At 48.4% G+C, this 25,927-nt stretch overlaps 1 protein-coding gene across 1 annotated transcript; it reads left to right on the forward strand.

The window, feature by feature from the left end:
- On the forward strand, nt 1–19,325 carry TRPV1 (transient receptor potential cation channel subfamily V member 1). Its single transcript, XM_075904634.1, has 15 exons — nt 1–5,406; nt 6,334–6,500; nt 6,834–6,986; nt 7,477–7,617; nt 8,646–8,944; nt 9,575–9,751; nt 10,282–10,446; nt 11,275–11,370; nt 12,353–12,423; nt 13,139–13,304; nt 13,823–13,889; nt 14,527–14,843; nt 15,933–16,060; nt 17,426–17,541; nt 18,442–19,325. The coding sequence occupies exons 1-15, from the start codon at nt 5,093–5,095 to the stop codon at nt 18,606–18,608; spliced, it is 2,544 nt and encodes an 847-aa protein (XP_075760749.1). The 5' UTR covers nt 1–5,092; the 3' UTR covers nt 18,609–19,325.
- The last annotated feature ends 6,602 nt before the right edge of the window (nt 19,326–25,927 follow it).

A 25,927-nucleotide genomic window follows, 5' to 3' on the forward strand; every position in this document is an offset into this window, starting at 1 on the left:
CTCTTCTTCCCCTTGTTCCGTGCGGGGCTGGCCTGCCCCGTCACATATGTAAACAGGCATTTAATTTGCTTTGGATAAAACATCATAGGCTGTGAATGTCGTTACAATTTGCTGTGACTATTGCAGCATGCCTTTTCATACGTGCTCAGGCCATAGAGGGCCATTGTGATCATCTAGCATGAACTGCAGAATGCAGGCCAGATATTTCACCCAAGTTCAAAGCTTCTGGCAGGGGTAAAGCACATCTTTTAGAAATGCTTTGTCTTTCTAGCCCATTCCTTGATGTAGATATCTTAGGCTGAAGGACAGACTAATAAACCAGCTTGACATAGGTACGGAAACACTTCAAATATTAAAGCTGTACTAGATAATTCACAGCTGATTAAAATAAACAAGTATTATTTCAGTTAAATGTGGTGTGAAAACAGATTAATAAGATGGTGTTTGAATTTTTTTTTTAATTGGTAGAACTCTGTGCGGCTACATTTTTTAAAAATTTGTATCCACAAAAATGAGCCGCGGATAGAGGCAGCCATATCCAAGGGTGTGGATACCTGTGGACATAAAGTGAATATCTGTGGGTTTGCAGGGCTCTATTTATTGGTTATCAGCTTTCATCAACTCTGTTTAAAATCAAACTCTTCCTTTGATAGCATGTATATCCACATTATAATGACACTAGCAACCACCAGAAAGATGAACGATCCCATAAGAGTTACAGATATTCTACAAACTTTCACATTAAGTGATGTGTGCAGCTGAACCACAAAAGGAACTGATTTTCCCAGGCTGAATGTATTTGTGAAGAGGAAATCTGAAAAGGAGTGTTCATTGCTAAATGTAATTTGAAAAAAATACTGGAATTCTTGTAAAGAGCTTTGATACACTCTCGGGAATAGCTGCTATTGCTACTTCTGCTTCTAGTATAGTTCTTAATTATTATATTAGTCAAGTCCGTGTTCTTCTAGTGCACAGCCTCTGACTTACAAAACCATCAGAGTGTAGAACAATCCTGCAGACAAATTGGAGCAGAGAACTGTGTTGTTACTCCAAACAAATCACCTAAGAAGAGTAGACTCCTGAAGTTTATAGAGGAAAAAACTCCTGTAGATCAGAGAGTACTTACTGAGACTGGGTTATTTTGCAGAAAGTGGCATTTTTTGGAACTTTTGTAAGTCTTGCACGTATATTTGAACAGCATGCTTGTCCATTGTTTGTAAACTATTCCATGGTATTTATAAGAAGATGTGGTTCAGTTGGAGGCTGTTATAATCAGTATTGTTTTTTGTTGTATAGGATTGAATCTTGATATTAATTGGATTAGAAGAGCCCAAGTTAGGTACATTTTATATAGATAGCACATGAGAAATTTAAAGAAAAAATATCCAGTGAATGTTGAAGTCTCTTCTGGAATATGTTTACATCTTGCAAATTCAGACATGTATGAGGCTGTGTAGCTTTCCTGTCATTATTGAGGTTTCTACCAAGTGTTTTTTAAAACTAAAGCCTTTGGATTGAATAAAACTGGCATATTGGCAAGGAGATGAGTGAAAGGCCATTGTGCTGCTGCCTTATTGGATCTATTCTGTGGAGACACAAAGGACTCCAAGATTCAGTCTGGCATTTTGTGCCAGATATATATTTGCTTAAAGGGGACATTTTCCCCCCTTCTTAACAAACAAACAAAAAAACTCCCCATAGCCTCATGATTATTTTGTTTGCCAGTCTTTTTTCATTCTTTAAACCCATTTAGAAAATGTTCCCTGAAATACTTGTTAAGTATTTTAATACCAAACTGTAAATGAAAAGTAATATATTGCATTATTCTCCTTATTTGCAGAATAATGTTAAAGTATTAGGAAATTTTATGTTCTACTTATTTCAATTTATTTTTGTGAGGGGATCCACAGAACTGGAAATTTAAGCAAAAATGCAGCTCAGTGTTAAATTATGGTATTACGATGTCTATTTTGTTTTATTGTTGATGCTGTAAATGTACATTTATGAATATTTTAAGACTACTTAGAAACATAGTGGGTATAGTTATTGAAAATTCAAAGAGATGTTGAGCGGTTAATGAATCCTACTGAACTGAAAATACCCCATATTATTTTATGGTTTTGCTAACTCTCCACCCTAATATATTCGAAAGGAATAAAATAGACCTGAAGCACATTTGAGATTATTGGTGAGATATTATTTGTCTATATAATAATACTCAGCATAGGAATGTTTTTATAGCTCAGGGCACATTTTATTGCAGGGTTTCATAAAAACCTTATTTTTGAAGCATTATATTTTCCAGAGAATCTGGGATTTCAGGAAATGTTTCCTGCAAAGACATTCTGCACATTCTCAAATCTGTCTAGAGGGGTACAGTGAATTTCTTTCTTTACTATTGATCCTCCAGAGTGTTTTACATCTAACCATGATAGCAGCAGCAGTTCCTACCCGCATGTCACATTCTCCTTGATGTGTCAGTATTTGCCTCTTTTCCTCTTGATCATACTGCATGTATACTTGGCTGTTTGAAACACTTTAATAAGAAAACAAATGTAGAAATATTGTGACTTCAGCATGGCAAGATGGACAAGGCAGTGTATTTTATTGTACCTATAAAAGATATTACCTCATCTACCTTGTCTCTCTAACATCCTGGAACCAACCCGGCTACAACACCACTTCATTTTAGTGCATTTGTTGTCATTGTAAATCAAACAAGATCAAAGTGCTGGGCTTCCAAGATTCGCCTGTCCAGTGGCTATCTTTACTGGAACCAGTTCTCCAGTCTGTTAGCTCCATTATATCAGTTATACACCACTGTGACTCCATGGAAGTCAGTAAGTGGTAATTTCCCACGTTAGCTGAACGTCTCTTGCTCCTATATTGCTGAGCAGTCCTCATGCACAGAAACATTTGTCAAGGCTCAGTCCACTGGCTAATAGATCGACCTTTGGAGTAATGGCCTTAACCTCTATCCACAAAAGATGAACTACTACCCATCTAGTTATGTGCTCTTAACAGGCCCGTCCACAAGAACTCAGCATCTTCTGAACAGTCCTGTCCTCCAAATCCCTCTCCGCCTCAGACCCTACAGACACTGGTTTCATTCATTTCTTTAGCACACCTCCCCTTGCCATCCCTTTCTCATCCGCTTTCCCTGCTGTTGGCGCCTTACTTAGTCCTGCTTCTCTGGATTGATACTTCTCTTGCACTAACACAACTTACTCCCTACCCTTATGTCCCCTGACTCTCATCAGATGGGCAACGGTAGAACGAGAGAGCTTTGTGTGGGATAGCGGCGAGGAGTCCTGTGGCACCTTATAGACTAACCAAAGTGTTGGAGCATAAGTTTTCGTGGGCAAAGACCCACTTCGTCAGATGCATGTAGTGGAAATTTCCAGAGGCAGGTATAAATATGCAGGCCAGAATCAGGCTGGAGATGGCGAGGTGGATCCAATCAGGGAGGATGAGGCCCACTTCTAGTAGCTGATCTGGAGGTGTGAATTCCAAGAGAGGAGAAGCTACTTTTGTAGTTAGCAAGCCATTACTGACCAGTGCAACTCCTTTCACATAAACAAGCGACTCTTGATTTATCATGGTCTGAGAACAGAGTTTGCCTTGTTGTTTCCAAACAGAGAGAGAAACTTACTTTGAACTTTAGTTATTCAGGTGCAAAAAGTTGTGAGTTGTTTTCTCCTTGCCAGGGTTCTATGATGATCTGAGGTGATGTAGTTTGCACACGCGATCCTGTGTAAGAATAATTTTCCATTTCATAGTTAGGCTTGTTGATTTATTAATCATTGTTGCTGCCTCTTGGCTGGATCATATCAGAAGGAATGTTGTTGTGTACTGATTCCACATACTGAGACTCTTTCCCTCACGTCAGGAATTATTTGAGTGACCAGGTAAGATCCCTGGGGAAAACCAAGCTGCCTGCCTAACACAATGCTAAAGGACAAGCTAGCGTGCGCTAAGGATCATGTTCTAAACAGTTGAGTGTTTCACTGGGTGGGGAGAAACCTGTTTGCCACGAATGGCTCCATGGTTGATGAAGACAAGATCCTTCATGGTACATTTCTTCTCTTCATGTTTGTGGTAAAATAGTGAAAAAAAGTTTCATGGAAAAAAATAAAAAATGACACAGATAGTGAAACTTCATGCTTCGAGGCATCAGTCGATTGCTGCAAGTGTGAAGAGGAAAATTTCTCTTCACTCTACAAGATGCTGCTTTTTAGTGAAGTTTTCATTTGAGATACTGCCTCGTCCCAAGACAGGACACCAGGACCTTACCAGATCAGTGTGCCCGTGTAGCAGTCTGTATCTTTCTATAAGCTTTATAAGAGCTCCAGGTACCTTTGTTTCCTATTCCTGCCCTGCAGCGTAGGTACCCAACATCTGGCCATGCTTTCTTTCCCTCCAGGCATGTGTGTGTTTTGATTTGCTCCTGGCTTTGTAACACTCTGAGAGTCTGCCATATTATTTCCCACTGTCAGCCACGTACTGGCGAGTGGGGGAGAATCCCTGTTGTTGATTTTCCTTCAAACCTTACCCTGGATGATGCGAATCGGATGCTTTTACTGAGAGTCAGAGCATTGCGAGCCAAGAGAGGCTCGGTGTGTCTGTGAAACAGAATACTAAGTCAGCGATTCACCAGAGCAGGGTGGAGTTAGTTGAGCAATGGACCATCTGACAGCTGTTGTGGTGGGCTCATGCGAAATGAGTTGGAGGTGATGAGAATAGAAAAGAGACAGCCCGAGCCCTAGCGAGGAAGTGACTGTCTCACAGGAACCGTGACCACAGCTGGCACCCATGGGCCTCTTCTTGGCATTCTCAGCAGTCAGGCTGAATTCCTCCCTTAATCCAAAGCAGTGGTTGGTTGCTCCAGTTCAGGGATGAGGTCCACTGGCCAGGAGGAGCAGTGAGTAGAAAGCCAAAATGGTTGTTCTATGCACCCTACTGATACAGGATGCCTTCACTTAAAAAACCAAACCCGTTACTGGTACAGAGCTGTAAGGGAAGCCAGACTACGCCCTCACTGTTTATTAGGTGGCAGTATTAACGGCACTGGGTTCCCTGCAGCCCGCTGGCCATGTCCTCCATCCTGGGAAAGATGAAGAAACTTGGCAGTTCGGATGTGGAGGACTCTGAAGTCATGGATGAGCACACAGATGGCGAGGATTCCATTCTGGGAACCCCTGACAGTCTTCATAGCATCCAGAGCATGAAGGTCCAGCAGCTGCCCAAAAGCAACATCTTCGCGAGACGAGGCCGCTTCGGGATGGGGGACAGCGATAAGAACATGGCGCCAATGGACTCCTTGTACCAGATGGAACTGATGTCTGCTCCCGTCATCAAGTTTAATATCAATGTGGAAAGGGCAAAATTACACAGTCAATTTGCCAAGTAAGTTCCTGATATAGTGGATCCATATTATTAGGGCATTACCAAATTCATGGCCGTGAAAAATGTGTCACAGACTGTGAACTTTTGTGTCTCCCCCTGAAATCTGGTCTCTTGTGTACTTTCACGTTATACTGATTTCACTAGGGAAACCAGAGTTTCCCAAATTGGGGTTCCTAACCCTACAGGGATTGTAGGGGTCACAAGGTTATTTTAAGGGGATCACAGTATTGCCATCCTCACATCTGTGCTGCCTTCAGAGCTGGGCAGCTAGAGAGTGGGGGCTGCTGACTGAGGGCCCCACCGCAATAATCTTGCAATCCCCCCACATCTCCTATTTAGGGGAGACCCAAATGACAATTTACAAAACACTGACATTTCACATTTAAGTAGCTGAAATCATGAAACTTGCAATTTTTAAAGTCCTAAGACCATGAAACTGACTGAAGTGAACCATGAATTTGGTAGAGCTATGCATGTTATGATGTGGTTTGGGGCCGCAAACTCCCAGTATTCACTCCTTGCACCACGGCGTGTGATTTACAGCATACATTTCAGGATTCCTATGCTGAATGGGAAGTACCCCAAATACTATAGTACATTTAATGACTATTTCCCATCCTGGAGCGGTATCTCTGAATACAATCTAATCTCCAGAGGAAGTCAACAGGAGGGTATTCAGGGCAAAGCTGAGATTAAAACCCAGGCATTCTTGGCTCCCGGGGCATGATCCAGGTGTTAGAGACATAGTTGCTTCATTGGATTTGCTTGTCTGGGCCTTTATGATTTTACAAACTGAACAGTTCCATATATGTACTATTCACTAGTGCGCATGCCACTGAAAGCCAGTAATGGAAGTATAATCGTCTGATTGCTTTTCAGAGGCTTGCTTAATCCTTTCATTTCAGTAACTAAATTTATCCTCGTCAGGCTCCTATCTACCAATTCCATTGCAAGCTGCTCAGAAAAAGCTTTCAAATTCTACGATCGCAGAAGGATCTTTGATGCTGTAGCCCAAGGTGACACAAGTGATTTGGATGACCTGCTGATCTATCTCCATGAGACCCTGAAGCATCTCACAGACAATGAATTCAAAGGTACCTGGTAGTGTCTGATGCATCCAAATACCGTCTCCCTCTTCCAGCTGTGATGCCGAGATTAAAAGATCAGCATGGTAGTAACTTAAATACACATTAAGACGTTGGAAAGGGCTCTGGATCATGGAGTATCTTCCCATAGACTGGGCAGTTCTCTGTGAAGCTAGTGAAAGTGTCAGAAAAGTGTGAAAGAATGTTTGTGACACTTTGAACGTCCCTGGGTCCTTCCATCCAATCGGAAGATCCCAGATCCCTTGTGATGACTGCATGTCAGTGTGTCTGAGAGCAGGTATGTTATGCCTCGTTTTACAGCTATAACTCTTTGTGTTACAGAGCCAGAAACTGGGAAAACCTGCTTATTGAAAGCCATGCTGAATCTGCATGATGGGAAGAATGACACCATTCCCCTGCTTCTGGAAATTGCGGAGAAAACAGGCAATCTGAAAGAGTTAATTAATGCAGAATATACCGACAACTACTACAAGGGTAAGGCAGCTGGGAGAATGTCTGGCTTTGCTTAAGCCTAAGCCTGTACAGAAAGGTTATGAATAGGCTACATGAGACTATCTGAGCTCTCAGATGTTCCTCTATATCTGACCAAAACTGAAGCTCTGATTCTGGGAAAGCAGAACCACAAACTGCTAGAGAGCCTGACTTGTAGTCGGTGCTCGTGTTCTTGAAATACCTGGCTCACACCTGCCATTTATGCCAGTGACATGCTTGGTCAATGTGGTATAATGCTCTTACCCCTCTAGAGGCATTTTGGTGGGATAGGGTTGGGGGTACATTGGCAGGGGAGCAACGAAGCCTGCATTTGCCTCCATTAACGAATAGAACATTGCTGTCTCCAGGGTTGTTCAATGTGTCCCTTTTCACCACTGCATTAGCCTCAGAAGAAGGCACCAGTAGTGTCCAACAGCTGTTTCTCGGTGTTATGTGACCCGAGAGTTCCACGGGCTGATGAGTGTTTCCCTAGGTCAGACTGCTCTCCACATTGCCATCGAGAGGAGGAATATGTACTTGGTGAAGCTCTTGGTCCAAAATGGAGCAGATGTTCATGCACGAGCCCACGGGGAGTTCTTCCGGAAAATCAAAGGGAAGCCTGGCTTTTATTTTGGTAGGGAAAACGAGGAGCATGATGCTTGATTTCATTCACTGGTCAGCTTACCAAGGGACATGTTTCAAGTGTGAGCTGTTCAAGTTGGCTGTTATCACTCAAGAAAGAGATCTAGGAGTCAGCGCGGCTCTGAAAATGTCCACGCAATGTGCAGTTAAAAAAGCAAACAGAATGTTGGGAGTCATTAGAAAAGGGGTAGAGAATAGGACAGAAAATATCTTAACTGCTTCTCTGTAAATTCATGGTGCATACAGGGTATGTCAGCATTGCAGCATTTGGTTTTTCGAAAACAAACAAACAAACAAACAAACAAACAAACCACCTTTGCCTTTTGAATTACATGTGTATTTTTTTATGCGTTTGTATCTTTATTAGAGGCAGCTTCTAGTGCTGCACTTGATATTTCTGTAATAATCTATTTTCAATGGGCTGGGGATGCTATAATCCAGTCTTAAAAAATTGTCCCTGCCTAAAACTTAGTGTGTGAGATCCCAGCACGAGAATTCTCTTTCTGGGGAAACTCTCCTGGCACATTCAGTCCTTTTAATCAAAATGCATAGGTCCCAGTCTACGTGCATTTCTAATCTGATAATTCTGGGTTTTTTCAACTCTCCATATGTTGGGCCCACATAACCTCAGTGTATTGATCAGCAAGGTGTGAACATGTTGACTAAGGGATGAAACTCACCCATGTGACAGGTGCAGCATTTGAACCTGCTACCCTGCGTGCCCTAGGTGGTTGCCCTAGCCCCTAGTCCACAGCAGAACCCACCCTACTGCTCTACCTTGAGGGCATCCCTTATCCTGCCTCCCTGGTGTCAGAGCCAGGTGCTTAATCCCATCGGAAAATATATTTTTTTACAGTGAGACTAGGATTTGGCACAGTATTTGATGGAGAACTGCTCTCCCCTATCCAGGCATGGTGGGAGGTGTGGACTTTACATTTTCCTTCCCCTTTAAGCTCATAAAGGTGACTTTTGTACATACGGTGAGTTTTCTGACCAGTGGTTCATGTTGCTTGCCATTAGGTGAACTCCCGCTTTCCTTGGCTGCCTGCACCAACCAGCTAGCCATTGTGAAATTCCTCCTGGAGAATCCGTATCATCCAGCCAATATAGCTGCCCAGGACTCCATGGGCAATATAGCTCTGCACGCCTTGGTAGAGATTGCAGATAACACCAAAGATAACACCAAATTTGTAACCAAGATGTACAACAACATTTTGATACTTGGTGCCAAAATTAACCCAATGCTGAAGCTGGAAGAGATCACTAACAAGAAGGGACTGACTCCTTTAACCCTGGCTGCAAAGAAAGGGAAGATAGGGGTAGGTGTACACATACTGTTACCATTTCAAATAACACACACTATAGTTAAACATTTACATAGGGAACATGTCATTACTTGCTGCCTGGGCTTAGCGGTCCAAGAGGGTGGAAAATTGTATAGGACTTAACCCTGGAGATGGAAAAGCAAAGCTTCTTTGGCATCGTCTAGGTTATGTATCCCAAGAGAATCCTGCAGTTCCACGTCACATCTGTCAGCCTAGATGGAAACAGTAGAAGTGCTCTGCTTGTCTGCTCTCTCGGGTGGACTAGGTAGCACTTTTTTGACTGGCTGTCATGGCCAACTCTGAAACATTTCCCCTTCACCAGGACAGTGGCCTCAAAGGGGTATGAAAGAGGTGTTGAGAGGCCAAAGACAGCCACAAATCTTAACTGGAGAGGCACTTTTGTGTTGCTGCATTGGCCTGTTTGCTACATTTGTATTACTCTGTTCCCCAGAACCCAGCATGATCACTGGCTGGTGGATATTGCAAGCTGTGAGCTATACAGTATCCTAATGGCTTGAGTTCCGTGAAGTTAAGCCAGGGAAGAATCAGGCCTCCTATGTCATTGAGAAACAAAAAATCTACCACAGCTGAAACGTTGATCATGTGTCCTTCTTTTTTTATTAGATTTTCGCCTACATCCTTAGACGAGAGATCAAAGAGCCTGAGTGTAGGCATCTGTCGAGAAAGTTCACTGAATGGGCCTATGGCCCCGTCCACTCATCTCTTTATGACCTGTCCTCCATCGACACCTGTGAGAGAAACTCAGTGCTTGAGATCATCGCATATAGCAGCAAAACACCAGTGAGTAAGAAACCTCCTCTACACGTTGGTTTTGGGTTCAGTGGTGAGCTGTGATGTGTGCAGTGTATCTCTCCCTTGCACCATGGTACAGAGCAGTGATTTAGTTCTTGGCATGGGTATATTCACTGATGCTTCTTTTGCCCCCGACTTTGGAAACTGACCCCAGGACTTTCTATTGCAAATTCTCCCCATTGGCTTGAAGCCAATAGTACAATTCATTGGAACGCTCGCTCAGACAAGTAAACGTGTTCCACAGTCATGCCACACTGCGTGTCTGTGCTGTATGTCTTTCCCTGCACTCCTTGGGGCAGGGCCCTGGGTGACAGGCCTCCTGGCTTCTGTGCACAGCTCTGTTCCTGCGTCTCTGGGCAGCTCTGGACAGATCCCTTGGCTGTAGGGATAATGACACTTCCCTGCCTGCTGAGAACTGGAGACTCTGTTTGTTGGGGGTGATGACATTTCACCCTTGGCAGGTGCGATCTCAGTGTATGTGTGTACTGGCTTCCTTCTCTCTCTCCCCACCTTTGCAGAATCGCCATGAGATGCTGCTGGTGGAGCCCCTGAACAGGCTGCTGCAGGACAAGTGGGACCGATTCGTCAAACGCCTGTTTTATTTCAACTTCTTTGTTTATACCATGCACATTGTCATACTCACCCTGGCCGCCTACTTCAGACCAGTGGAGAAAGATAAAAAGGTACTTTCCTGGTCATGCGCATCGGTGCGACCACCCCGGGTATGAATTCCCAGGCCTGCTTGCCATGTTCACAATGCTAGACTCTACAGAATAGTGATAGAAATGTAGCCGTGTTAGTCTGGTGTAGCTGAAACAAAAAACAGGACTAGGCAGCACTTTAAAGACTAACAAGATGGTTCATTAGATGATGAGCTTCCGTGGGCCAGACCCACTTCCTCAGATCAGATAGTGGAAGAAAATTGTCACAACTATATATACCAAAGGATACAATTAATACATTTTTTAATTGTAACCTTTGGTATATATGGTTGTGACAATTTTCTTCCACTATTTGAGCTGAGGAAGTGGGTCTGGCCCACGGAAGCTCATCATCTAATAAACCATCTTGTTAGTCTTTAAAGTGCTACATAGTCCTGTATTTTGTTTCAGACTCTACAGAATTCTTCCCTCTGTCCCGAGTGATGGGGACAATAAGCGCAGGGGAGAGATTGCTCCTCCAGCCCCCTCCTTGGAGAATGGAGAAAGCTGTGCTTTTAGGGACCAATCCTAGGGGAAGCTGAGCACCTTTAGCTGCTCAGCAGATAGCAGTGTTCTCTGTAAGCCAGGCCCTTGTGCAATTTCCCAGGAGAGATTCACACGCTTTCCAGCTGATTAGCAGAGCGCCCATAGCTAGGTCTTTGGTTGCTACTGGTGGTGCACATTCGCACACGCCTCCATGCACATAAAACATGTATTCTGCACACGGACGGAGAAGATTAGAGGGAACATTGGGAGACAAGTTGTTTTCCATCTCCAGCTGAGCTGACCCTTTGCTCCTATGTTCTGCAGCCTCCCTTCAGATTTGAATACACGACAGGGGAGTATTTCCGAGTCATCGGAGAGATCCTGAGTGTGCTGGGAGGTGTCTATTTCTTTTGCAGAGGGGTAAGAGCTTTGAAATTTCTCCTTCAAGCCCCGTGGATGAGTGGGAGCCAAAAATAGACGTCATTCCCCTGGTTTGGGCTAGTTGCTCTTAGAGTCTGTCTCTCACTTGAAAGCTAGAGCTAGTTTTTAATGGCACAGCCGGGATCTATGACATTCCTATTGAGCTACAAAGCTAAAACGCAGTTGCCTGTCATCCTACTGTATGAGAGGAAAGTCCCTACAAAGTCTACATGTGCCTGAGCATGGATACCAGCCAAGACCAGGCTCAAGGGGGCACTGAATATAGCCAGGGCCTGCACCATTAAGAACTTAAGAGCTCTTCAGTTCCAGGTTGGAGACAAACAGCAACTGTATTGTGGCCAGCGTAAAGAACGCACCGCAAGTACAATGTGAGCACAGTTGCTCAGTGAGTGAGTGAGTGGGCTGCTGTCTCCGGCACAAGCCGCAAGATCCAATCTAGCCCTGCCCTGAGGGGATAACCGGAATTAAGGCCTGTGCTTCCTGGACTGCATGTTGCATTAAGAGGTCCTTGTGGACTAACTTGGGCTGAGCTGTTTTCCAGCTTGGACCCGACTCAGCAGACCTCCCCGGCACTTAGGGGCAGCGGTGGCAGCAGCGGCAGCATTTTCAAACCGTTTGACCGAGATAACAGCCAGGACTTAGATACTCTCCTGTCCCCAGTGGCACCTTCAGCCTTATGCTGCTGAAGCCCTCTGCCCTCTCCAGTTAGAAGGCTGCTCTGCAGTGCGGTGCCCTGAAAGGCTGGCAGTTCAGTGGTCAGAGGCGTGCCAGAGACAGCCCCCTCGAGGACGGCACAGGGAGTTGTGGCTGGTCCTGCTGACCCCCTGCAAGGCAGTAAAACAGCAGCGGGTTGGCAAAACGGGAGTGTGGGACGCTTGGGAGTTAAAGGGTCCCCTTGGCAGCTGCACAGCAGAAATGTCCTTGGGACCTGAAACTGGCCTTTCGTCTCCCTTTTTTGCAGATCCAATATTTCCTGCAGAGGCGGCCGTCCTTAAAGACTCTGCTAGCTGACAGTTACAGTGAGGTTCTTTTGTAAGCTTCTCAGCAACTTCTTGCTCTGTGTTTGAATGGGGCTTTTAGGAAGCTACGGGACTCATGGTCTCAAGCCAGGCATCACATGTCCAGGCTTTGCAATAAGCATAGTGAGCACAGGGCTTTCCATCCCTAGTTCTCCTGGCACTTTGCATGGGGGGAAAGGGAGACTCCAGGTTATCACCGGGTGGAGAAAGTGAGTGCTGAGAGGTTAACTGTCTGGTCCCAGGAATAGCTCCAGGACTCCCGACTTACAGCCCGATGCTCTGTGCACAGGCCCTCTCCTGTCCCCAGTGGCACCTTCAGCCTTATGCTGCTGGAGCCTTCTGCCCTCTCCAGTTAGAAGGCTGCTCTGCAGTGCGGTGCCCTGAAAGGCTGGCAGTTCAGTGGTCAGAGGCGTGCCAGAGACAGCCCCCTCGAGGACGGCACAGGGAGTTGTGGCTGGTCCTGCTGACCCTCTGCAAGGCAGTAAAACAGCAGCGGGTTGGCAAAACGGGAGTGTGGGACGCTTGGGAGTTAAAGGGAAAGGAACGGAGTGGGGTGGAGAAGAGAAGTGCGGAGGAAAGGGAAGGAGTCTCTCAAGGGATGGAGGCTGGCCTAGGAAAACATGTCTACCTGGGTTCTTATGAGCTGATGCCACTGCGTATGTCTTCCCTCCTTTCTTGCCTGCCTGGGAGGATCTGCACCCTATGCTTGGCCCACGCTTGTCTTTCAGCTTTGTCCACTCCCTGTTCCTGCTGACTTCGGCGGTGCTGTACTTCTGTGGCCAGGAGCTCTACGTGGCATTCATGGTGTTTTCCTTGGCACTGGGCTGGGCTAACATGCTGTACTACACCCGAGGCTTCCAGCAGATGGGAATTTACTCTGTCATGATTGAGAAGGTCAGTCTAGGGAGCAGCTGCAAGCTCTGCTGAATTTGCCCAGGCCTGAGAGGTGCCACCACTGGCTCACCCCATGGTTTAAACCAGGGAAAGCCGATTTATTTTCAACTTGGGGGATAATCTACCTCACTGCTCCCAGGGAGTTTGAAAAGGCACATGCCCGTAACTCTCCTCTCCTCCATTATTTTCAGACCTTCTCTGCAATGAAATCAGACCTCTTCATGTGGTCTGACCAACCAGCCCATAGAGGGGGACACAAAGCCACATTGTCTTAACTTGGTTCACATGAAAGGTTGGCATGTGATATATTTGGCATGAGATAGATTACATATGGATGAAAGAGGCTTTAGGAATAATGCTAAGGGTTTGGTTGCCTATATTGACAAGGAAACTTGGTCATGGCGTAAGACAAGGGCACTGAATTCACACTGTAGGGTGCCTTCCTGGAGCCAGACCTGGACTTTCCACCACTCTTGGGTGTAGCTTGTGTTACATTCTTATGAAATGTTCTGTTTCAGATGATCCTGAGGGATTTATGTCGCTTCATGTTTGTCTACCTAGTATTTCTCTTTGGATTTTCCACAGGTAATAACACCCCGGGGGTTATTTATTCCTGTTTCTTTCTTAGAGAATCACGTTTAGCAAAAATCACCTTTTCAGTTAATTTAGAATTCCCTTTATCAACTAAAAACCTAAGAAATCTACATCATGTCCCGGAACAGAATCTCTAGTGCACAAAAAATACAACTTAGCATTTATGTGGGGCTTTTTACCCATAGATCTCAAAGTGGCTGCCCAAGCAGCATTGTTCCCATTTTACAGATGGAGAAACTAGGGGTATGTCTACACTACCCCGCTAGTTCGAACTAGCACGAGGTGTACCGGTAGTTCGGAATAGGAATAGGAATAGGAATCCTAGTCCGAACTACCTAGTTCGAGCCCCGTGTAGCCGCGCGCTAGTTCGAACTAGCGGGGTAGTGTAGACATACCCTAGGATACTACATTTTCAAGGAACCTCTGATTTTGGATCTCTCCATGTTCAGTGCCCAACTTCAGAATCTTGGAGACTGATTTTTCAGCATTCCTGACTTCCCACAACTCTGCCTGCAGTTAGTGGCCATCACGATATTATATCTAATCAGATTCCTTTTGGCAAGTTTCTCAGTGTTTGCAAAATGAGCATGGTCTCTGAGTATTTTTTTCTTGTGTACATTTGCAACAGCTGTGGTGACTCTGATTGAAGATGACAATGAGGGACAAGAAAATGAGACTTCTCCCTGCTCCCGAGGAAGCCAGGTGAAGCGTGGCTGCTTGTCGTACAATAATCTGTATTACACCTGCCTGGAGCTGTTCAAGTTCACCATCGGCATGGGAGATCTAGAGTTCACTGAAAACTACAGGTTCAAGTCTGTCTTCGTCATCTTGTTGGTCCTCTATGTCATCCTCACCTACATTCTGCTGCTCAACATGCTGATTGCGCTGATGGGGGAAACTGTGAACAAGATCGCACAAGAGAGCAAGAGCATCTGGAAGCTCCAGGTTTGTCGATCACCCAGAATTCTGGTCTTCTTTTTGGAAATGGAAAGAGAACTTAGGGGAGAAGAGCTGTGAGGGGAATCAGGAGGGACTGGCATGTTTCTAAACTTGCAGATCTTCATGGCTTTGTATCTCCTGATTCCTTGTGCATGAGTACAAGCCTTTAGGACTGTCCTTGGCCCCTTTCCTCATTTAGTGTATGATGCGCTGTTTAAGTAGATGTTCTCAATAGGCACCAAATAGTTCACAGATGTTTGCAGTTTAAGAAAATATTTTTATCATCAGACAATAACAGGCTCAAAATCAGGAGGGCTACGTCTAGACTGGCATGATTTTCCGGAAATGCTTTTAACGGAAACGTTTTCCATTAAAAGCATTTTCGGAAAAGAGCGTCTAGATTGGCACGGACGCTTTTTCGCAAAAGCACTTTTTGCGGAAAAGCGTCCGTGGCCAATCTTGACGCGCTTTTGCGCAAAAAAGCCGCGATCGCCATTTTCGCGATTGGGGCTTTTTTGCGCAAAACAAATCTGAGCTGTCTACACTGGCCCTTTTGCACAAAAGTTTTGCGCAAAAGGGACTTTTGCCCGAACGGGAGCAGCATAGTATTTCCGCAAGAAGCACTGATTTCTTATAGTAGGAAGTCAGTGCTTTTGTGGTAATTCAAGTGGCCAGTGTAGACAGCTGGCAAGTTTTTCCGGAAAAGCGACTGATTTTCAGGAAAAACTGGCCAGTCTAGACATAGCCAAGGTGTTTAGGCTCTTGACAATGGAAAGCCATGATCAGACTCTGAAAAGACATTCTGCATTGGAAGAAAGCAAATGCCTTCTGCCAGGCTTGCAGGCACTGCCATGTCAGCTTTTGTGTAAGAAAAGAAACCCTGTAGTTTAACTGCATAGCAGTAATCGTCCATCATTTTAAAAAGCAAACTTGTAGAGAAATTGTGTATCTTGTGGGTGGTGTGATCATTGTCCTACGCTGGGAATGCAGGTGAACCTTTGGGGATTTTTGTTTTATAAAGATAGGAATTGCCTTCTGTATAAATAGAGTTAAACACAGCTGTTCCCCATTCCCCTTGCTTTTTTCAATTGGTAGCGAGCCATTACCATCTTGAATATCGAAAATAGCTACCTGAACTGCATGATAAGCTCATTCCGATCTGGGAAGCGAGTCTTAGTGGGAACCACACCTGATGACAAGGATGACTATAGATGGTGTTTCAGGTAACCTGGTTTTAGCTTCAGTAGATACATCTTGACAGGCCTGGTAATTGGATGTGGGGCTCTGAAACTGGGTGACCAAAAATTGCACTAAGTGATGGCAGTTCAGTGGCCTGGGTGAAACGGGTTCTTAGTCGGATTCACAGCAGACTGGGTCCAGGCTGCTGGGTCTGCGATGCCACAACGCCAAGGAGAACTTCTATATTATACTAGCAGCATTGTGTCCTGTTTAATACTGAAGACTAGCACTTTTCAGCTTGGAAAAGAAGAGACTAAGGGGGATATTATAGAGGTCTATAAAATCATGAGTGGTTTGGAGAAAGTGAATAAGGAAAAGTTATTTATTTGTTTCCATAATATAAGAACTAGGGGTCACCAAATGAAATTAATGGGCAGCAGGTTTAAAACAAATAAAAGGAAGTTCTTCACTCAGCGCACAGTCAACCTGTGGAACTCCTTGCCTGAGGAGGTTGTGAAGACTAGGACTATAACAGGGTTTAAAAGAGAACTAGATAAATTCATGGAGGTTAAGTCCATTAATGGCTATTAGCCAGGATGGGTAAGGAGTGGTGTCCATAGCATCTATCATTGCTGTCAGACTCGAGAAAACTCATAGCTCAGTTATGAGCAGATATATTGCAGCTGAGCTTTTCCTTTCCACGTTGCTTTACTTCTTGGGCCCTCATGATGCAAATTTCTCAGTGAGGAGAATCCTGCCTGAGCGTAGAGGATGAGTATCTGACTTGTGCAGCGGGAATGTCTATGACATTCCCTTGGCAAACCATGAAGTGTTGGCAGAACTGCGAGCTGGTGAGAGTCTGAACTCTTCCTTGGCCAGTGGATCTGCATACTCATGGATTCCCAAGCTCACGGCCACCCCCTTTGCCCTGGGACTCAAGGACAGTGTGTAACTGGGGGGATCCTTCGCTGTTTCTCTGCATCACATGAGATGACTTTGAGCCGGGAGGGTGCCTGCTCAGGAAACAGTACTGAATTCGCTGTGTGAAATTGCCGCTCTCCATCACGCTGAGAGTGACCTTTTGCAAATATCCAGTAGATGGAGAATTGTATTTGGGATATTAAGTACCTTAATATAGAGCATTAACCCACAGGGAGCTTTAATCCGTCAGGAAGATTAGGCCAGCAGCATTCTGCAATACTTTACTGCACAAAAATTCCAGGGTCATTGCTGTGAACTTTGAGTACTTCAGGACTAGTACTTACGGTTCTACGTGGGACTTGTCCCCACAGAGAACTGGTTGAGTAAGCAAGTGATACCATGAGTGCCTTGAGACTCTAGATCCCTTTCTGCAGAATAGATGAGATCCCCTTTTCAAGCTGAAATCCCTCTTGTTGTTCTCTCTCCAGAGTCGATGAGGTGAACTGGTCCACGTGGAACACTAACCTGGGCATAATCAACGAGGAGCCTGGGTACAGCACGGGCTTGAAGCGAAACTTGAGTTTTTCTTTTAAGTCTAGCAGAGGTGAGGAATCCAGGCATGTGGACACGCTGGTTCTACCCATAGTCAGATATTAGATTATACATTTGGGTTATCGAGGTAGTGCAATTTATACATTTCTCAGGGAGACTTCAAAAGCTACATGGACAGTCGCAGAATGAATACAGTGAGCAAAAGAATTAAAATGAACTAGCCCCTTATTCATTGTCCACTTTGATTCCTTGGAACATGCTAGCTCCCTCAGATTCCTCACTCTGGATGTTTGGATGGTGTGTAAGGAGAGGCACTTCTTGGTGATGGCAGCAGAATACCATGGGAGTTGCCCTTAGAGGGCCCCGACCCCCCAACATAGTAGCCCACTAGCCAGTGCAGAAAAACCCAACTCATACATCAGTGGGCATACTTGTCAGCTTAAAAGAATGGGAAACTAACAGAAAAATAAAACTCATAGGCTGTGTCTAGACTGGCAAGTTTTTCCACAAAATTATCTGCTTTTGCGGAAAAACTTGTCAGCTGTCTACACTGGCCGCTTGAATTTCCGGAAAAGCACTAACGATCTCATGTAAGATTGTCAGTGCTTTTCCGGAAATACTATGCTGCTCCCGTTCAGGCAAAAAGGCCAGTGTAGACAGCACAGTACTATTTTCCGCAAAAAAGCCCCGATCGCGAAAATGGTGATCGGGGCTTTTTTGCAGAAAAGCGTCTGTGGCCAATCTAGACGCGCTTTTCCGAAAATGCTTTTAATGGAAAACTTTTCCATTAAAAGCATTTACGGAAAATCATGCCAGTATAGACGTAGCCAAAAAGCAGAAGTAGAGAATTTATTCTATTAAGTTTACACCAGCTTCCTTCTGTGTTGGCAACCAGGAATGTTCTAGTCTGTTTCTATAGGAGAAAAACAATAACAGCCACTTTTCTGAAAAGTTTCAGGGAAAAACTGGAAGACCTTGGTTCCACTTTTGAGAGATGGGAGCAGGCGAGAAGTGGCACAGAAACAGCCAGAAGACGCCAAGTTAAAACCCATTTTGGAACGCGATTGTGAGCCTGAAGCCTCTGAGGAAAGGAAGGATTCACTTCCGAAGTCGGCGTAGATTTTTATTGTTGTATTTTGTTCTTAAGAAGGTGGCTAAGTATAATTGTTTTTAAGTGTATTGCCTGTATTCACAGACCATGGATTCGGAGTCCTTTATGTGAACAGGGCATTGTGGCTAAAGGACAGAGGACGTTACTGTATGTAATGACTTGTAATGACTTAAACATGCTGAGTGAACAGTGTGTTGGGTTAAGGCCATGTTTCCATGGTTATTTCCAACATGTCTGCCAAAAATTGGTCATTAAGTCTCTGTGATTCGTTAGCTATTAACTTCCAGATCAACATCTGAAGGCTCCTTTGAATTTTCTACGGTACTTCACACAGGCTGGTTAAAAGCAGGAAATAAAGTAAGTATTTTTGCCCACACGGAGTTTTCCTCATCTCCCAGTGGAAAAACTACAAATGGCCTAGACGAGGGATCGGCAACCTTTCAGAAGTGGCATGCCAAGATTGAACTTATTTGTGGATCTGTGCGCCAGAGGGGGCAGGGGCAGGCTGCATACAGTGACCATATTTTCTGAACCAGCTGCAGCTAGGGAGAATGGTTTAATTTAAATTATTAAACAGATTAAATGTTTTAACTTTCTCATGTTAGTTTATCAAACTTCATTTTAAATAAAGTAAAGTATTACATCTGACACAAAAGGTTCCGATGTTTTCTTTATTTATGGCAGGGGTTGGGAACCTTTTTTTGGTCGGGGGGTCACTGACGCACAGAAAAATCAGTTGAGGACCACATGAGTGAGAAGCAAAAAAATTCCTCCAAAAAAAACCCAACCCTCACTGATGTGGCCCCCAACTGAGACACCTCACTGCTATGGTGCTCCAGCCCCACAGAGCGCGGGGAAGGGATAGAGAAGACTGAGTTTTAGGCTTTCCCATAGGCCAGATTTACTTTTCTGAGGTGCCAGAGTTAGTGGATTTTATGGACCCCTTAGACAAGTGGTCTCCAACCTTTTTACACCCAAGATCACTTTTTAAATGATAGAACAAGCCAAGATCTACTGCCCCGCCCCTTCCTTGAAGCCCCGCCCTCTCTATTCTCCTCCTCTCCATCACTTGCTATCCCCAACCCTTATACTGCTGCTTTTTTCCCCAATTCTTCTGTAGGAAGAGGTTTTTCCAACATTTGGCCTGTCTAGACTGGAACCAATGTGAGAAAACCCCTTCTTTTGGAAGCCCCCTTATTCCTCGTGGAAAGAGGAACGTAGGGGTGACCAAAAGAGCCTGTTTGCTCTTCCATTAAAAAAAGTGGAAGAACAAACGAACGCATCCCTGGATTCAGAAGAGTTTTTCTGGGATATCTCTGGAATCCTGAAAAATTCCTGCAGTCCAGCCGTACCCTTGCTGAGACAGGATGTGAGGCTCTGGGATGGGAATGAGGGATTTGGGTGTGGGAAGGAGTGAGAAGTGCAAGCTCTGAGAGGAAATCCGGATGCAGGAGGAGGTGGAGAAGGGGATGTTGGCTTGGGGAGGGAGCTCCAGGCCTGGCAGTGTTGGGGTCAGATGGAAGGTTGAGGTACTAAGCAAGCCACAGGCTTGTGGATGTGAGGGTTTAGGAATTTGGTTTGGGGTATGTGAGGGGCTCAGGGCAGGGGGTTCCAGTGTATGAGAGGTTCAGATCTAGGACAAAGGTGGGTGCAGGAATGTTGTCATGCTGTGACCAGATGGGGGCTTGGCCCCAATTGGGGGTTTGTCAGCCAGGCTTCATTTTTAAATAAAATACTGTGTCAAACACAGAAAATTTCTGCATTGTCTTTATGAGAAGGGCGGGGACCTGTTTTGAGTCAGGGGGGCACTGACCCACAGAAAAGTCAGTTGGAGCCACACAAGTGAGCTGCAAAAAAACCCAAAAAACCCTCCTCCAACCCCCCCTCCCCGCAGAGAAGGGACGTCCCAGCGCACGCCTCTTGGGACTCACCCGCTAAGTTCCCAGCATGCCACAGACCTGGAGCAAGGAAGCAGCCAGTGCATTTCCGGAACCCCCGGAAGTGACATGCAGCTGCAGAACTTCCGTCCACCCCATGGGCAGCTCCACTGTCACTCGAGGTAGGTAGGGGGACTTCTGGGGCGTGGGGGGAAATGAGGTGCCTGGAATGCCTCGCAATCAATTGGTCGAGACCGTGCGATTGACCAGTCGATCGTGATCAACTGGTTGGTGACCACAGCCTTAGGCTCTGGTGTGAGGACGAAAATGAGGAGTTCAGTGTGCAAGACAGGGCTGCCATCAAGTGGGATAGGGATGGGGTGCAGGATCTGGGAGGGAGGTGGTGTGCAGAAGAGGGAGAGGTTGGGAGGTAGGGTGCAGAAGCAGGCTGGGAGCAGAGGGTGCAGGAGCAAGTGAGGGTGTCAGAGCAAGCTGGGGGGTGTGAGGTCTTGTCGGGATAAGGGGGGTGAGTGAGGGAATTGAGTGTGGGGGTTTGGGCATGGGGGGATGCTTACCTGGCTTTGCACCCCCTTGCAGCCACGGCCATGGCCACAAGGTCCAGGGCTGCCCTTACGGCCACATGGTCCGAGAGAAATCACAGCGAAGTGCTCAGAGATCTCAGGTGCTGAGGCGCTTTGCATGAGAGCAGCGGAAGGTGGAACTTAGAGACTCTGACAGGGGAAAGTCAGAGCTAGAGCTGGGATGCTGCCGAATCTCCTTCAGGGGCCAGTGCTTCTCGGGGCACGTACTGGGGTGCCCGGCGCGACACTCCCAGAGTTTGGGGTTCCCACTGCCCTGCATTTTTCTGAAACCCCCACAGGACGGGAGCCCCCTTGCAAAGGGCGCACTGTGAGGCTGAAGCACCAGCGCCACTTGTGCACCAGGTGCGCGGGTCCAGACAGGGGCAGGAGGGTGAGGGGGCCCCGGCCCCTCACAGGCACCGTGCAAGGGAGGCAAGGCATAAGCCAGGGCTTCACAGTCTGGGCCCCTTCAGCCCAGCGACGCTGCGACTCCAGCCAGGCAGTGGCTGCCTGCAGGCGACACCCAGGTCCAGCGGGGGAAGGGGAGGCAAGCCTGGGCCAGGGTGGGGTGGGGGCGCAGCCCCTCTGAGGTGGGGCTCGGGGACAGGAGCCCCTCCAGAGGCAGCCGAGACGCAAGCTAACCTGGTCAGAGGCACTTTTGGGGGCCTGGCTGTGGCTGCCGCGGTGGCTTGTGGCGGGTTCGTGCCGCTGAGGAGTCTCAGCCCCAGCGGGGCCTCCTCCCGCTGCAGCAAACCTGCTACTGGGGCAGAGGGAGGGCTCCAGTGACAGCAGGGGCGCCCCACTGCGCAAGGGACAGGGGGCGGGGCTGAGCCCTCGGCGCGGGCCAGTGAAAATTGGCTCACGTGCTGCTTGTGGCGATGCCGACCCCTGGCCTAGCCCTGGAGGCGCCCTGTTGGATTTCACGCCTCGCTCCCCAGCACCACATCCACGCGCACGCTTGGGATCCTCAGCCGCTGGAAGGAATGTCCTAGAGCAGCCTTCCGCCCCTGGGGCTTGTGTGGGGTAGGCAGGGTCACCCCGACTGACGCAGCTACTCAGGCTGCAGTGAGCTCAGGCTCAGTCACCAACAGTCCGTAGCTCTGCGAGAGAAATACGAGTTTTATTGATGAGGAGGTTTTAGCTTCATTGTTACCACACCAGAACGGCGCTCTGTTTAGTCTGCAGGAGTGAGGGGGGATTTGAGAGCAGCCTGAAACTTCCTGAAGGGAGGGTCCAAAGAGGCTGGAGAGAGGCTGTTCTCAGTAGTGACGGATGGCAGAACAATGGGCTCAAGTTGTGGTGGGAGAGGTTCAGGTTGGATATTAGAAAAACTATTTCCCTAGGAGGGTGGTGAAGCACTGGGATGGGTTACCTAGGGAAGTAGTGGAGTCTCCATCCCTAGAGGTGTTTAAGTCTCGGCTTGACAAAGCCCTGGCCGGGTTGATTTAGTTGGGATTGGTCCTGCCTAGAGCAGGGGGCTGGACTTGACCGTCTGAGGTCTCTTCCAGATCTATGGTTCTATGATTCTCTGGCAGCAATCACTGTGTTGGTTTGGTTATTGGCTAGAATTTATTATCAGTTCCCTGAGACAAGGGATGTGAAAAAGCAATTAATTGAGTAACCGTGTAACTGCTGAAAATCTTAGTGGTGACATGCCGCGGACTCCGTAGTGTAAGTTTTATACTGCAGAGCCTGCAGCCTGCCTGGCTCCCTGGGAGCAGGGGCGCTATACTGCAGAGCCTGCCGCCTGCCTGGCTCCCTGGGAGCAGGGGCGCTATACTGCAGAGCCTGCAGCCTGCCTGGCTCCCTGGGAGCAGGAGCGCTATACTGCAGAGCCTGCAGCCTGCCTGGCTCCCTGGGAGCAGGAGCGCTATACTGCAGAGCCTGCAGCCTGCCTGGCTCCCTGGGAGCAGGGGCGCTATACTGCAGAGCCTGCAGCCTGCCTGGCTCCCTGGGAGCAGGGGCGCTATACTGCGGAGCCTGCAGCCTGCCTGGCTCCCTGGGAGCAGGGGCGCTATACTGCAGAGCCTGCCGCCTGCCTGGCTCCCTGGGAGCAGGAGCGCTATACTGCGGAGCCTGCAGCCTGCCTGGCTCCCTGGGAGCAGGGGCGCTATACTGCAGAGCCTGCCGCCTGCCTGGCTCCCTGGGAGCAGGGGCGCTATACTGCGGAGCCTGCAGCCTGCCTGGCTCCCTGGGAGCAGGGGCGCTATACTGCAGAGCCTGCCGCCCGCCTGGCTCCCTGGGAGCAGGAGCGCTATACTGCGGAGCCTGCAGCCTGCCTGGCTCCCTGGGAGCAGGGGCGCTATACTGCAGAGCCTGCCGCCTGCCTGGCTCCCTGGGAGCAGGAGCGCTATACTGCAGAGCCTGCAGCCTGCCTGGCTCCCTGAGAGCAGGGGCGCTATACTGCAGAGCCTGCCGCCTGCCTGGCTCCCTGGGAGCAGGAGCGCTATACTGCGGAGCCTGCAGCCTGCCTGGCTCCCTGGGAGCAGGAGCGCTATACTGCGGAGCCTGCAGCCTGCCTGGCTCCCTGGGAGCAGGGGCGCTATACTGCAGAGCCTGCAGCCTGCCTGGCTCCCTGGGAGCAGGGGCGCTATACTGCAGAGCCTGCCGCCTGCCTGGCTCCCTGGGAGCAGGGGCGCTATACTGCAGAGCCTGCCGCCTGCCTGGCTCCCTGGGAGCAGGGGCGCTATACTGCAGAGCCTGCAGCCTGCCTGGCTCCCTGGGAGCAGGAGCGCTATACTGCAGAGCCTGCAGCCTGCCTGGCTCCCTGGGAGCAGGGGCGCTATACTGCGGAGCCTGCAGCCTGCCTGGCTCCCTGGGAGCAGGGGCGCTATACTGCAGAGCCTGCAGCCTGCCTGGCTCCCTGGGAGCAGGGGCGCTATACTGCAGAGCCTGCAGCCTGCCTGGCTCCCTGGGAGCAGGGGCGCTATACTGCAGAGCCTGCCGCCTGCCTGGCTCCCTGGGAGCAGGGGCGCTATACTGCAGAGCCTGCAGCCTGCCTGGCTCCCTGGGAGCAGGGGCGCTATACTGCAGAGCCTGCAGCCTGCCTGGCTCCCTGGGAGCAGGGGCGCTATACTGCAGAGCCTGCAGCCTGCCTGGCTCCCTGGGAGCAGGAGCGCTATACTGCAGAGCCTGCCGCCTGCCTGGCTCCCTGGGAGCAGGGGCGCTATACTGCAGAGCCTGCCGCCTGCCTGGCTCCCTGGGAGCAGGGGCGCTATACTGCAGAGCCTGCAGCCTGCCTGGCTCCCTGGGAGCAGGGGCGCTATACTGCAGAGCCTGCAGCCTGCCTGGCTCCCTGGGAGCAGGGGCGCTATACTGCAGAGCCTGCAGCCTGCCTGGCTCCCTGGGAGCAGGGGCGCTATACTGCAGAGCCTGCCGCCTGCCTGGCTCCCTGGGAGCAGGGGCGCTATACTGCAGAGCCTGCAGCCTGCCTGGCTCCCTGGGAGCAGGAGCGCTATACTGCAGAGCCTGCCGCCTGCCTGGCTCCCTGGGAGCAGGAGCGCTATACTGCAGAGCCTGCCGCCTGCCTGGCTCCCTGGGAGCAGGGGCGCTATACTGCAGAGCCTGCCGCCTGCCTGGCTCCCTGGGAGCAGGGGCGCTATACTGCAGAGCCTGCCGCCTGCCTGGCTCCCTGGGAGCAGGGGCGCTATACTGCAGAGCCTGCAGCGTGGGGTGGCAGCGGGCACCTCCGGAGCCGGTGCTCATGAAGCCGGCTTTTAAGTTAGCTCCTGGCAGGTACCAACTCCCACCTTCTAGCCCCGCTCCTGAAGATGGTTCTGTCTCAGGGGGAGCAGCCCAAACAGAGTGGGGTGGCAGCCAGCTCTCTGGGAGCAGTGCCAGGAAGTGGTGTGTGACTGGTAACTAATTAAGCTCATGCTTATTGGTTAATTATTTAAACAGTTATTGCATTGCATCCCTACCTGACACACAAACAGTCACCAAAAGCGAACATGCACTATGCTAGTATAGGATGAAAGAGCGGAGGATACGGTTTGTACAGTTCTGTGTAATACAAAATTTACATCTGTGGAGCTAAATCCATATCTGCATAGAGTTCTGCACTTCTAGCTTCTGCAGTATGGCTATTGGGGTGGCAACAGGCTCAGTGGCAGCTGTGCCTGTGGGCAGGTGCCCCGTGGGCAGGGCTGGGGATGGCATAGCCCTGCCAGAGGAGTTACCAGTGCAGGGCGCTGGCTCCTGGGAGTGACGACCTGACAAGCTGCTGCTTTGGCCCCTGTCATTCCTGGGAGAGCCCTGCAGATCTGTGGATACTGATTTACAGGGCTTGACAAGCGGCGGTGAGGCCTGCTCGCCAGCCACGCTGTTTGGGATGCTGCGCATGTGCAGACTGCACTGCACATGCACCGACCGCTCTGCACATGCACCGACCGCGGTGTGCGGCCGCACCGGGCTAAAATCTATTCGCCATGGGCGAGTAGATTGCTCTAATTGTTGAGCCCTGCTGATTTATGTCCACAGGTATCCATGTCACTGGATATAAATTTTGTATTTGTGCAGGGCCGTACATTTGTGTCAGAGTTATAGTCAAGTTTATAATTAGCTGTTCTAACATGTTATGATATGCAAGAGAAAAGAAGAGTAAAAGGGTGTGTCTAGACTACATGCCTCCGTCGACGGAGGCATGTAGATTAGACAGATCGGCAGAGGGAAATGAAGCCGCGATTAAAATAATCACGGCTTCATTTAAATTTAAATGGCTGCCCCGCTCTGCCGATCAGCTGTTTGTCGGCAGATCAGGGCAGTCTGGACGCGCTGCGTCGACAAAGAAGCCTTTCTTGATCGGCGCAGGTAAACCTGGTTTCACGAGGCATACCTGCACTGATCAAGAAAGGCTTCTTTGTCGACGCG

Source organism: Pelodiscus sinensis, chromosome 21 (assembly GCF_049634645.1).
Source record: "Pelodiscus sinensis isolate JC-2024 chromosome 21, ASM4963464v1, whole genome shotgun sequence".
Classification (NCBI taxonomy): Eukaryota; Metazoa; Chordata; order Testudines; family Trionychidae; genus Pelodiscus; species Pelodiscus sinensis.

Bases quoted from the DNA above. Each gene is read 5' to 3' on its own strand.
- TRPV1 (XM_075904634.1), top strand. From the start codon at position 5,093: ATGTCCTCCATCCTGGGAAAGATGAAGAAACTTGGCAGTTCGGATGTG. The intron at 9,752-10,281 runs GTGAGTAAGAAA...CCACCTTTGCAG, and splicing joins CATATAGCAGCAAAACACCA to AATCGCCATGAGATGCTGCT. The intron at 13,305-13,822 runs GTCAGTCTAGGG...GTTCTGTTTCAG, and splicing joins ACTCTGTCATGATTGAGAAG to ATGATCCTGAGGGATTTATG.